Source organism: Protopterus annectens, chromosome 9.part0 (assembly GCF_019279795.1).
Source record: "Protopterus annectens isolate FY-2018-M chromosome 9.part0, PAN1.0, whole genome shotgun sequence".
NCBI classification, from domain to species: domain Eukaryota; kingdom Metazoa; phylum Chordata; order Ceratodontiformes; family Protopteridae; genus Protopterus; species Protopterus annectens.
This window is the reverse complement of record NC_056743.1, coordinates 1,532,494,752-1,532,508,166: the sequence shown is the minus strand read 5'-3', so window position 1 is coordinate 1,532,508,166 and position 13,415 is coordinate 1,532,494,752. Positions and strand designations below refer to the sequence as shown.

At 43.2% G+C, this 13,415-nt stretch overlaps 1 protein-coding gene across 2 annotated transcripts in view; it reads right to left on the bottom strand.

Annotated features, from left to right (window-relative positions):
- DHX16 (DEAH-box helicase 16) overlaps positions 1-13,415 on the bottom strand; it is a 983,432-nt gene that overhangs the window by 782,681 nt on the left and 187,336 nt on the right. For both annotated transcript variants that reach the window (XM_044084487.1, XM_044084486.1), the window contains exon 4: positions 1,525-1,696. In XM_044084487.1, the coding sequence (XP_043940422.1) occupies positions 1,525-1,696 (172 nt within the window). The remainder of the gene's footprint in view (positions 1-1,524; positions 1,697-13,415) is intronic.

The window sequence follows — 13,415 nt, the reverse complement described above, 5'->3', positions numbered from 1 at the left end:
TTTGTTGAATGTAGCACAAAAACGACAGGCCCAGACGTCGTGGTCTGGGCCTAAGCAAGGAATGCAGAGGGAATGAAAATCCTTATGCGGTATTTGCTTCCCACATGAAATGCAATTATTAACTGTCTGACATCGGTCTGAGGCAAGAAAAGTTTCCCCAACGGGGTACTTAGCTTTAAAGAAGACTTCGGTTGCAGATATTCGTAATCTCAGGAGCTGGCCGACCGGCACTTGCGAACTGCTTCTGCTTCGGGCACCGCGCGGCAAGAAAGACTGAAGAAAATGGTGTCGGCTGGTTCTTTTACACCCCTGTCGCACTGACGTCAGGGAAGAAGCGACAACAACCGACGCCAGACCTATACTTTGGAAATCGGCCGACCGAGGACCCGCCTGATGGCAGAGAACCCATCTGTTATGACTGCAGCTGTATGCACGATGAACATCAGATCAAAGTTTCATCTATATGCTGTTTTTTACAAATCTGTTGCATTAATAAACTCAAATTTTCATTTGAAGCTTCTGACAGTTTTTCTTGAGGAAGTATTTTTCTTTCCTCTAATTTCTCTCATAATCATTTTGTGTATCGTATGTCTGGAAATTCTGGGCTTTTAACATAATAGTAACAATACATAATTTCTTTTCTATTCTGAATAGTCCATGCTATCGTCTTTATGGCTTTTCTTTGGCCTATCAATTTTTGTGGACTGATACTTCCTTCTACAACAGGGGGGCTCACCCTCCCCCTGGGACTGGCCTAGCCCCACTGTAGGAATCTTTCCGTATTTTGAGGATTCTACACTGTCATTTTTCCCAGTCCTGGCACCAGTGAGCCTACCAGGATTGGGCACTTTTTTATCCTGGGTCTTGTGCACCCAGCTATCTCTTAATTTTTGACCTACTTCTGTCCACGATATATGCTATATAAATACAGTCTATGTATTAGTGTCGCCTTGGTGAGATTTTGTGAAAACAAGGTCCACCTTGCGAAGGTACTCACCAAGACTTGAGGATGAATTCACTTTCAGCACTACTACTCTCCTTTCTTTGCTGACTTTTCATCTCTCCCTTCGGATTGTATATGCTTTAGTATGATGCTACAGTTTAACAGCTCTAAGTGTGCAAACTAAAACCTTTTATGCACCTCTAGAGGCGCACAACTGTCTTCTTTTTCCTTATAACCACACTCCATGAACTACAAACTTTGTTATGCACCTCTTTAATACAAGAGAGATGCATAACAAGGTTTTCCTTTTCCAGACTTTGAAACATGATCCACTTGCTCCATGTACTATTGCATGTTTTAGGGCAGGAACCCCCCCATCCTCCAAACAATGTTCTGACATTCATTAATGCTGCTTGCAAATGCTCTTCCAGATCTATCTTCTCAGGGTGAGGGGAGTCTCCAAATTTGTAACACCTCAACATATAATCAGAACAAACTGGGCACCAAACTGTTCCACGTGTGTACTGTTGTGATGCACAAAGGATATATCAACCATCATGCTGTCAAAATGGCTAATTTACCTTTTTATCTGATCTTTCCACTATGTTTCTTGTTTTGTCTTTGTCTTTCTGTTTCAGTCTCTCTGCTAAGGCATCCCTTTCCTCCAAGTCTTTAATACGCTCCCTTTCTTCTTTTTCCCACTCATCTTCAGACTCAGAATTCCTCCTTGTAGGAGACATAGATTTGGACTGTCTAAATGCAGGGATAAACATTTCAATAAAGAATAGAAAGATCAAAACCAAGCACAATGTTAGATGTATACTATGTTTTCAATATATTTATTAGGCCAATTATTCATCCACACAAATAAGAAAATGTTACAGATATCAGACAACTTACTAACATATACCGCAGATCACAAAATGCAATGTTAGATTTTACAAAGACATGCAAAGACTCCAATACATGTTTTAACTATAAAAAGACTGATATGGACCCTTCTTTTACCCGACATTAAGGTACACTGCACACAGTAAGCCGGTGCATGTTTTAACCATGCAAACAGCTTGTCTATATTCACAGTATGCAAAATGAAAGGGATTCAAATTGACAGATCACAAACACAACTCTTTATGGTACAATGTCACTACTTTTTTATTCTTACAAGGGACCCCTTAACAGTAATAGATGCTCCTTTTGAAAAGTGTTAATAGTGCTTCTCAAGGGTCCAGTGGCTGCTTTATTCAAGTTTACAACTACCCTATCAACAGGGCTGGCTATTAAGGGAAAGCATATTACAGTCTTCTTCAAAGCCATAATAACAATTAAGGTTTTAAAAGGAGAAGTAAGAGAACCTTTAATTTATTTGAAAATGGAACAACTGTAAAGAAATTACCAAAACAAGATAACAGGCACCCTGAAATGGACAACTGAACATCATGGATATAGTATAATCTAATAGAGTATCTGAAAATGTTTCTTAGGAGATTGGGAGAAAACTTCAGGCCAATGAAGGCAGGTGTCAAATGCTGGAGTGGATTAGAAAAGTACAGTTGTGTACACTTACCATAAATGTAGATGTTAGAGTGTATTCACTGTTGCAGTCGTCACATTTGGGTTATCTGCTTGCAGTAGCCCTCAGTCAGCCTTTTTATCAAAGTCTTGGGTCCTGCGTCGGTTGCTGTCTCATCTTCCATGATGTCAGGTATTCAGGGGTATAAAGCATGCAGCCGATGCCATTACATCAGTTTTTCTTGCCCCAGATGTCAGGTGCCCCCATAATGGGAAGCAATTATATACAAGGTTATTACACCTCCAACCAAAAAAGCAAATACACCAAAAAGCTTTAAGCATAGTAAACAAGACTAGAGGTATAGTCAATAGAAGTCAGGGGGCTGGAGGGAGGGTAACCAGGATTGCAACAGTGAATACACTCGAACATCTACATTTATGGTAAGCGTACACAATTGTACTATGTTCTACATGTTTCACTGTTGCAGTCATCACATTTCAGTAGATTCCCAAAGCTAAGGATGGGAGGAGGTAATTGGATAGCTTTAGGGCCAGTTATAAGGCCCTGCAAGACTGCAGTGGCGAATCCAGCTCTGGATTTAGAAAAAGCTGGCAAGTGGCAATGCTTAGTGAAGGTATGTACAGAACTCTAGGTAGCAGCTTCTAGGATGTCCCTAGTAGGGACACCCCTGAGAAAGGCTGTAGAGGTCGATACAGCCCTGGTTGAATGTGGTCTTATCCCCTGTGGGGTAGATTTTCCATGATGCTTAAAGCAGAAATGAATGCAATGGCCTAGCCACTTAGAAATTGTTTGCTTTGAAATGGCCTTCCCCTCTGCCCCTGCAGCAAATGCAACCAGCAGCTGTTCAGATTTCCTGAGAGACTTAGTCTTGTCCAAGTAAAATCTAAGTTGTCTGTGCATGTCCAAGGAGTGCAGTATTCATTCCCCTTTGTTCTGTGGATTAGAAAAGAAGGTTGGCAAATGAATAGACTGATTAAGGGCCACACTGGATACCACCTTGGGCATGAAGGAGGGACTGGTCCTAAGGGACACAATGTCAGCAAGAAAGATAAAGAAAGGATCCACTGCCATGAGAGCCTGTAATTCAGACACCCTTCTTGATGAAGTGATGGCTAGAAGGAAGGCTGTTTTCCAAGAAAGGAATTTCAACTCTGCATTTGCAGCTGGCTCAAAGGGAGGTAGAGTGAGCTTTTCCAATACAAAGTTAAGGTCTCAGGCTGGAGTAGGGGCTCTCCTGGGTGGTCTTACGTTTTTGGCCCCTGTGAGGAATTGCTTCAGCAGTGGATGAGAGAAGAGGAGTGGTTCTGTGTTGTAATGAGCAGAAATGGCTGAGGCATTTTTATGGAGGAAAAGGAAAGGCCCTTGTGAAGCATCTCCATTAAATATTGAAGAATATGGGGTAAATTGGGCGCTGCTGTACCCATCATCCCCTGAGTTTGGCTCCAGGAACAGAATCTTTTCCATTTTTCAGCATAGGATTTTCTAGTACTAGGTCTCCTTGCCTCCAGGATGACATCCATCACTTGCTTACTGAGGGATGGTAACGGAGAGATCAGGTAATTAGCCAGGCTGTCAGGTTCAGGGTTTGAAGTTGTGGGTGCAGAATTTGGCCCCCTGATGTAATAGTAGGGCAGGGGGGTCTGAGGCAGGTGCCATGGTACCAGCAGTGACACACTGCGCAAGAAGGATACCAGTGTTGGCGTGGCCAGTCTGGTGCAATCAGTACTGTCCTTGCTTTGTCCTGTTTGATCTTTAGTAGTACCTTGGAGAGGAGAGACAGAGGGGGAAAGGCATAAACTGATAGTTTTTCCAGGTGAAGGACAAGGCATCCACTTTCCAAGCTTGTTTGTGGGGAGTCCTTGTGCAGAATTTGTCAAATTGGTAGTTCAGGGGGGAGGCAAAGACGTCTCTCTCTGGGCTCCCCCATTTGTTTCTCAAAATGTTGAATATCTTTGGTTCCAGTTTCCACTCGTGTGGGTCCATGAGATTTCTGCTTAGGTCGTCTGCCAGTGTATTTAGCTTTCCTGGCAGGAATTGAGCCTGTAGGTGCACTTGGTGGCTCAAGACTGTGTTCCACAGAGCCATGGCTAGTCTGCAGAGAGGGTATGAGTGGGTTCGCCTCGCTTGATTAAGTAACACAGCAGTGGTGTTGTCCTTCTTTACCAATAATTGTCCTGGAAGAATGTGGTCCTTGAAGGCTGTCAGAGCATTCTGTACAGCCAACATTTCTTTTTGATTGATATGCAAGTGCATTTGATTTGGGTTCCATTTGCCTTGAATGCACTGCCCTGCCAAGTGAGCCCCCCATGCATAGTCTGATGCGTTTGTTGTTAGGGTTTGGGCGGCAAGGGATAGAGTGAATGGCAGTCCCTTGTTTTGGTGGCAGGCCTCTGCCCACCAAAGGAACTCTATCTGTAGACAAGGTACGATAGGAATCATTAATTCTAGATCCTGAGAATGCTGACACCATAGGCTTTTTAGATACCATTGTAGTTTCCTCACATGCAGTCTTGCATATTGAAATAGTAGAATGCAAGAGGCCATGAACCCCAGGTCTTGCAGTATTTTCCTTGCAGAGAGCTGGGTCTTGGTGGCCAGTAGCTTGAAGTAGATTGTCAATTGAATTTGTTTCTCTGGCGTGAGGTAGGTCATCTGGGAAGTTGTATTCAAGCTTGCTCCCAGGAATACAATTTGTTGTCAAGGTACAAGATGCGATTTGCTTTTGTTTATGGTGTACAAGATGTGATTTGCTTTTGTTTATGGTGTACCCCGGAGATGTTAGCAATTTCTTTACAAATACCATATTATTTAAATAGCATGTCCTGGCTTTCTGCCTGAATTAGACAATCATCCAGGTATGGATACATTTGAATATTTCTTTGCCTGCAAAATGCAATGACTGGAGCTAGGCACTTAGTGAATACCCTGGGCGCAGTAGATAAGCCAAAGGGCAGTGCAGAGAACTGATAGTGCATGTAGCCTGCTTTGAAGCGTAGGTATCTTCTGCAAGATTCCCTTATTGGGATGTGCAGGTAGGCTTCCATTAAATCCAGTGTTGCCAACCATGTGTCTTTGCCTAGCATGGGAAGCAGCTGATGAAGACTTAGCATCCTGAATTTTGGGATTACCAAAAATGTGTTTAGGATAGACAGGTCTAGGATAGGACGCCAGGAATTGTCTTTTCTGGGTACCAGGAAAAGTCTTGAGTAGAAACGTTGTCCCCATTTTTCTTCTGGGACAGGTTGAATAGCCCTGATGCTTAAAAGAGAGAGAACTTGCTTTTGAGCCTCTGCCCACTGATTTGGGGGTAGGTCTTGCCAACCGTTTGGGGTTGGTAAGGAGTGGAAGTGGAATCTGTATCCTTGGGAAACTATATTTAAAACCCATTTGTCCTGGGTAATGAGTTCCCAATTTTTTGCATGCAGGGCAATCTTTCCCCCTAAAGGAGCAGTCAGTTGAGCAGGGCTTGGAAGGTTTAAAGTTAAGTCACTGAGACAGTTTACCATAGGGGGAGTCTTACTACTCCTTGCTATGGAAATGGGAGCCCCCCCACTGCTTAGGCCTGTGAATACCTTGGGACTGAAGCCTGGGAGTTCTGCTGGTTTTGGGTTTGAACTGAGAAGGCCTGGAAGAGGCAGGGAAGGTCCAATTCTTAGAAGGCTAATGCCTACTAAATCTGGGAGGCTGTACTTGCATGAAATCTTTAACAGTTTGCATAGATTTAGCTTATTCCTCCATCTTTTTAAGTACTACTTCTGCTTTGTTGCCAAACAGATGGTCCTGGTTTAAGGGAGCATCCAGTAAATTTAGCTTTAACATGATCTGGCAAAGACTGCTCCTTAAGCCAAGCGTGCCTTCTAAGTACAGACCCAGTGACAGCAGCCCTGCAAGATGCCTCTAAAGAATCAAAGCCACATTGCAAAGTATGTTTTCCAACTTGTTCAGCAGAATGCATTAAATCCTGTAAATCTTTATTTTCAGCACAGTCAGGAATCAACATCATTTTCTGTTTAAGCAATCCAATAATATGTTGCTGATACTTTAACATATGAAACTGGCAGTTTAAGGCCCTACCGGCCAAGGTTGCAGAAGTGTATATCTTCTTACCCCATCTATCCAGCGCCCTGGAATCTCAATCAGAGGGAGTAGGATTTTTGGCAGTAGTAGCCTTAATGGCTTTGGGTCCCTGTGAAATGGTCTCAGGATCCGCAGTAGGATTTTTAAAGAGGAACTTGTGAGAGTCAGGTACTCTAATACCTATCAGGTTTTCTGGGAGCAGGAGGAGTCAGGGGCTAGGCTAGATTCCGAGAAGGCATCATCTACAATGTCCAGTACAGGAGGGATAGCTAAAGGCCTGTGTTGAGTCAGGAGCAAGAATTTCCTAAGCCTCTTTTTTGGAGTCAGAGCAATCCTGGCTTTCCCAGCGAAAATGCTCCCTAAGAGTATGCAAGGTTTCACCAAAAGAGAAATCCTCTGGACGGGAAGCAGAGGGAATGGAGTCCTCTGCATCACAATACTCATAGGTAGAGAAGGGCAAACCCTGGTCAGAGAAAATAGAAATTTCAGAGTCCTGATTAGAAAAATCAGTCCTATGTCTCTTAGAGGGGGAAGGGTGGCTTTCCCGGATTAGAGTAATAAGGTCAGTTTTGTAGGCATGGATCGAGTTTTAGGCCTTAAAGAAGATGGCATTGGTTTAATATGCAAGTCAGTAGGCCTGACTACACCCGCAGATGCCGGTGCCTGCACAGCGGCTCCGGACCCATCCAAGGTAGAGACATCTGCAGGTTCCACAATCGAAGAAACATCTCGTGGCATACCGGACTCCGAATGGGTCTCAGTAGAGGCCTGCGAATCTGAAGTAGCGGGTATCAGGGGCTGCGAAAGCGCCTCACTGAGTACCGGTGAACTGGCGACTAGCTTAGAAGAAGCGTCGTCAGCAGCTTTGGACCTAAGCGGTCTGCCTCTGTCTTTATCTTTGCATTTTTTCGGGTCGGTAGTCGGGTGGCTTACCAAAGCCATTTTTGGATAACTGAACAGAGTACCAAAATATTTAGATGCGTAAATGAACCGACGACGAATAGTACGAGGTTTGAAGAAGGCACAAAACAGACAGTGAGGTACATTGTGGTCTGGGCCTAAGCAAGGAATGCAGTACGAGTGAAAATCTTTATGAAGTATTTGCTTTCCACAGAAATACAATTGTTAACTTTTACTGACATCGGTTTAGAGCAAGAAAAATGTTAACCAACGGGGTACTTAGCTTAGTTGAAGACTTTGGATCTGAAACTCGAAAATAAAAATTTCAGGAGTCGGCTGACCGGCACTTGCGAACTGCTTCTGCTTCGGGCACGGCAAGAAAGACTGATGTAATGGCATCGGCTGCATGCTTTATACCCCTAACTACTGGACATCATGGAAGATAAGACGGCAATCAATGCAGGGCCCCAGACTTTGATAATCAGGCTGACTGAGGGCTACTGCAAGCAGATAACCCAAATGTGATGACTGCAACAGTGAAACACGAAGAACATCTGTCCTTTTGTACAAAAACAAAAAATACATGCATGAGAGAACATACCAGAGGAAATGTCAGTAAGCAGCGGAGTGGCCTCATTTGTTCTATTTTAGAGCCAGTCCTGTTAACTTTGTTTCAGATAGCATTCTTGGTTTGGAAAAAAAAAAAGATCAGGTTATAAAGCCGGCAATAGGAAAAGTGACGAGGATAGATACAAAGACTTTGAAATAGTCTCCGTTGAAACTTGTGACAGCTAAAACCATAAGCAGACAGGTATTATATATCACAGTTAGCGTACAGAATTGCAAGGTTACACGGAATAGGAGGAACCACCACCAGAAGCTACACACTACTGATGGGCCCGTTAACCAAATGAGAGAAGTAAAAGGATATAAGGGTTAAAAATTTTACCCAAGCTGAATCATGTTATCCAATGAGGAGATGCAATAAGGTTCTGGGGTGCAAAACAGGAGGAGAAGATTTTGGTAGTGCTCTACATTTCTGGATGTTAACACAGAAAGGTAAATTAGGTTAGTAAAAAAAGTGCACAATGCAGAGTCAACAAAATGGTAATGGGTACTGTTGGATGGGGCCAAGGTAAGAAAAAGTGATGAGAAAGTAAGTAAACATATGATGAGAGATAGGAGTATGAATATGATAGAAACACATTATGCAGTCTGAAGGACAACTAGGAGTGGTGGTCTGAGGAACAAAAACAGAAAGGAAGACAAGGCAATGGAAGATCAACTTGAGAAAAGACTAGATGGCAGTAGTGCTTAGAAATGTACTGCTTCAGGTAGTGGTACACTGTAAGCCATCAGTGGTGTTTACAACTATGTGGGGCAGTGCAAGAAAGAGTATAGAAGGATAGCTGCACCAGAGCGACCGTCAACAGGAAGGAATTGCCATGCTGTCAGTGATCTTCCCTCTCTACCATCATCCTACCAAATCTACTTAAATGCTCTCATCCTCAGCTGCTGCCTGTAACTTCTGCTATATCATCTTCTCTCTTTTTTCCATGTCTTTTTTCTATATGGCCTCATTCATCAGGTTCCTCAGTTTTATAACCTGCATCTGCAACCGACAAAGCTTCTGGCAAACACCTGCCTTACTGACCCTAACTATACCTCTGCAAAAGATCCTGTGCATTTGAATCAATGATCCCATTCCCCTTTTTGTCAATGCATTGCTCCCTTCTAACCCACTGTTCACCCTAGTCTCCCTCTCCCTTTTCACTATTACTCTTGAAACCATGCCCCTTATACTTATATCTTTCCCGAAGTCCTGTACTCTTGGGCACTTCCCTACTAGGATTCCAGACAAATCAGTCCTGTCTTCCAGAACTGACTATTAACAGTGTATGTGCATTCCAATCTGGTGCACCACTTTATGGGCTTTTTAGATTCACTGAACATTAGATATTATAAGAAAATTTGCAACATTCAGTGTAAAAGCACAAGACATGGACATGAACTGAAAAGGCATGTTTCCAATCACTTAAAAAGAGCTTTGCTGTGCTATAAATTTCTGTGTACAAAGTTCATCTACTGGGCTAGCTTACAGCTCTGTGATATGATACATCAAGCTTTATTTCTGGGCCACAAAGGGGTGCTGGGCAAGAAGAGTGCCCACAAGTTTATGAACTGCAATGCACCACTATATAAACAAAATGCAAAAACTGTGCCAGCAGAAAAGAAAGCTTCTGCTGGAAAAAAGGTAAATGTACCACATACACCTTTCACTGGCTACACTTTCTTTACAGCACTACAAATTATAAGCCTCACAGCAAGCAATCAAGTTTCCACTTTCTCACTCATCTAGCTCTCTATCAGCGCTTAACCAATGAGTTAGGCTGCCTGCTGTGTATTATTGGTCAAACAATCCAATCACTTACACCATATGATGTTTACCATGTCCGAGCAGACCTCAAGAAACAGTAGGCATGGTGCAAAACTTGAAGTGAAAATAGAGAAGGGAGGAACGGTGGATGATATATTTCATGTCACAGCAGCTTTTAACTAAAAATAACTGAATAAGGAGAAGGCTGCATTCCATGGGACTGCAGGATAATATTTCTAGCGTCCATGTTCAAGAACAAAGGAGAAATCCACAACTGTGGGCAATACAGAGGTATCAAACCTCGGTCACACTACATGAAAAATCCAAAATGGGTGGCTGATAAATGAATACACAAAGTAGTATAAACTAAGATGGGAGATGAGCAATATGGATAAGGATGTTGCACAACTACCGCAATATTTGCAGTTAGACAGATGACAAGAAACTACAGACGAGGAAAGAGTCCAACCTGATATTCCTAAACTTCCAGAAAGCCTAAAACAGGGGTCCAAAAAAGGCTGATTTGGGCAGTCTGATATCTGAAGTCCCAGAAACACTTGTTGAATTAGTACTGGTTATGTACAAGGACCCCATGGCACAAGTATGAGCAGTGCTTGGACTCTCTAAGGGGGTTCCCAGTGAAAGTGGGTGTGTATCAGGTTGAGCTCACTGCTGTTCATACTGGTGGTGGACTACATTAGCAAACATGTTGCAGTAGACGGAGTATCAAAGTTGCAGTTTTACATTCCAATACCCTATCATTCATTGAAGGTACACAGAATTAAACTGAGTACAGCAAAAACATTTGTAATGGCAGCAAATGGTGGGGGGAATCAGGAAAAGCTAAAAATTGAGTTAGAAGGGAAAATAGTGGAACAGGTTCACAGCTTAAAGTATATGGGAGGGGGGGATTGAGGAGAAGGAAAATCTGAATGAGGTGGTCAAAGCTGGAATCAGAGGAGCTGCAGCCAACTGGCATAGAGAGTGTCAGGGGTACCGCGCAACAGAAGAATGCCAAAGAAGTTAAAGAGTAAGGGGCACAAAAAATACAGTTTTGTACCTATCATAAATGTAGATGTTCGAGTGTAAACACTGCTGCAGTCATTACACTTGGGTTATCCTGCAGTCAGGCGGTTCCTCAGTCGGCCTGAGTTCCAAAGTCTTGGTCTGGCGTCGGTTGCTGTCGCCTCCTCCTGGACGTCAGTGCGACAGGGGTATACAAGATGCAGCCAACGCCATTTTCTTCAGTTTTTCTTGCCCCAGATGTCAGGTGCCCCCAAATAGGTAGGCAATTCAAATTGCTAGTAAAGTATACATAAGAAAAGCAAACAACAATTTTCAGTTACCAGCAAATACTCCCCATAGGTAGTAAGGGTAGAAGACATAGGTACGTACCAGCAAGTAAGAGGGGAAGGAGGGAGGGTAACCTGGACTGCAGCAGTGTTACACTCTAACATCTACATTTATGGTAGGTACAAAACTGTACTATGTTCATCGTGTTACACTGCTGCAGTCATTACACTTGGGTGGAATCCCAAAGCTGAGGTAGGGTGGCTGGTTCTATAAGGCATTAGGGGTGGCTATAAGGTCCTGCAGCACAGCAGTGGCAAAGCCAGCTCTGGATTTGGAGTATAAAGGCAAATGGTAATGCTTGGTGAAGGTATGCACAGAACTCCATGTTGCTGCTTCCAAAATTTCCTTGGTAGGTACTCCTCTGAGGTAGGTAGTTGAAGTGGCTGTTGCCAAGGTGGAGTGAGATCTAATGCTGCTAGGTACAGGTTTCCCATGGTGTGTATAGCAGAAACGTATACAATGTCCTATCTATTTTCAAATAGTCTGTTTTGAAATGGCTTTTCCCTGTGCTACTGCAGCATATGCTACCAATAATTGCTCAGATTTTCTGAAAGCTTTGGTTTTGTCCACGTAGAAGCGCAACTGCCTGTGAATGTCCAAAGAATGCAGTAGTCTCTCCCCTTTATTCTGTGGTTTTGGATAAAAAGTTGGTAAGTGAAGAGTTTGGTTTAGAGCCACACTTGATACCACCTTTGGCATAAACGTAGGGTTAGTTCTTAAAGACACCCTGTCCTGGTGGAAAATGAGGAAAGGTTCCACTGCCATTAGTGCCTGTATTTCTGAAACTCTTCGTGCTGATGTTATTGCCAGTAGCAAAGCAGTTTTCAAGAGATATATTTTAATTCTGCTGTGTTAGCTAGCTCAAAAGGAAGTAAAGTTAATTTTTCCAAAACAAAGTTGAGGTCCCAAGTTGCAGTAGGTGCTCTATGGGGCGGTCTTGTGTTTTTAGCCCAGGAATTAGTGGTATAACCGTTTCCAAACTTTGACAGTGTTGAGACCATACACTCTTTAGGTACCACTGTAGTTTCCTCATATGCAGTCTGGCATATGGAATTAGTAGTATGCAAGATGCCATGTAACCCAAGGCCTGCAGAATTTTTCTTGCACGGAGTTGGGTCTTTGTTGCCATCAATTGAAAGTATTGAGTCAGTTGTCCTTGCTTGTCTGGCGTGAGATAAGCCATCTGGGCCATTGTGTTCAAGCTGGCACCCAGGAATATTATCTCTTGTGAGGGCACTAGTTTTGATTTATTTTCGTTTACTGTGTACCCCAGGCAACTTAATAACTTTTTTACGAACGCCAGATGCTTTAGAAGAATGTCCTTGCTCTCTGCTTGAATCAGGCAGTCGTCCAGGTACGGATAAATTTGAATTCCTTTCTGTCTGCAAAATGCAATTACTGGTGCCAGGCACTTTGTGAAGACCCTGGGCACAGTAGATAAGCCAAAGGGCAGTGCAGAGAAATGATAGTGCATTGACCTTTCTGAGAACCAGAAAGAGTCTTGAGTAAAATCCTTGTCCTTGCTAATGTGGTGGTACTTTTTGAATAGCTCTCATGTCCATGAGTGCTGTAATTTGTTTTTCAGCCTTTGGCCATTGATTTGGTGGTAGATTTGGCATTCCTTTTAACCTTGACAGAGTGTGAAAGTGGAACCTGTAACCTTGAGATACAATGTTGAGAACCCATTTGTCTTTGGTGATCCAATGCCAATTGTGATAGAAAAGTGCCAGTTTTCCTCCTAAGGGGGCTGCCAAGAGAGCTGTTTGGCAGCTGTAGTGGGAAGTCATTGAGGTTGCTTTTTATATGGTGGGGCCTGTCTCCCCCTTCTTTCTGGCCTGGTGCACCCCACTGTCGAGGCCTGTAAGGACCTTGTGGTTGACCTCTACCTCTTGGACGTCTGTATCTGCCCCTTTGAGGTCTGTCTGTGACTGGAAAGGACCAATTCTTTGTTGGCCAATTTCTGCTAAATCGAGGAGGCTGTACCTGTAAGATATCCTTCACCATTTGCATAGATTTTGCCTTATCCTCCATCTTCTTTAATACCTCTTTTGCCTCAACTCCAAATAACACATCCCGCTGCAAAGGTGCATCCAATAATTTTGCTTTAACATGATCTGGTAACGTATGTTCTTTTAACCAAGCATGTCTTCTAATGACAGAGTCTGTAACTGCTGCTCTACAGGAGGCCTCTAAAGAATCAAAACCACATTGCAAAGTATGTTTTCCCACTT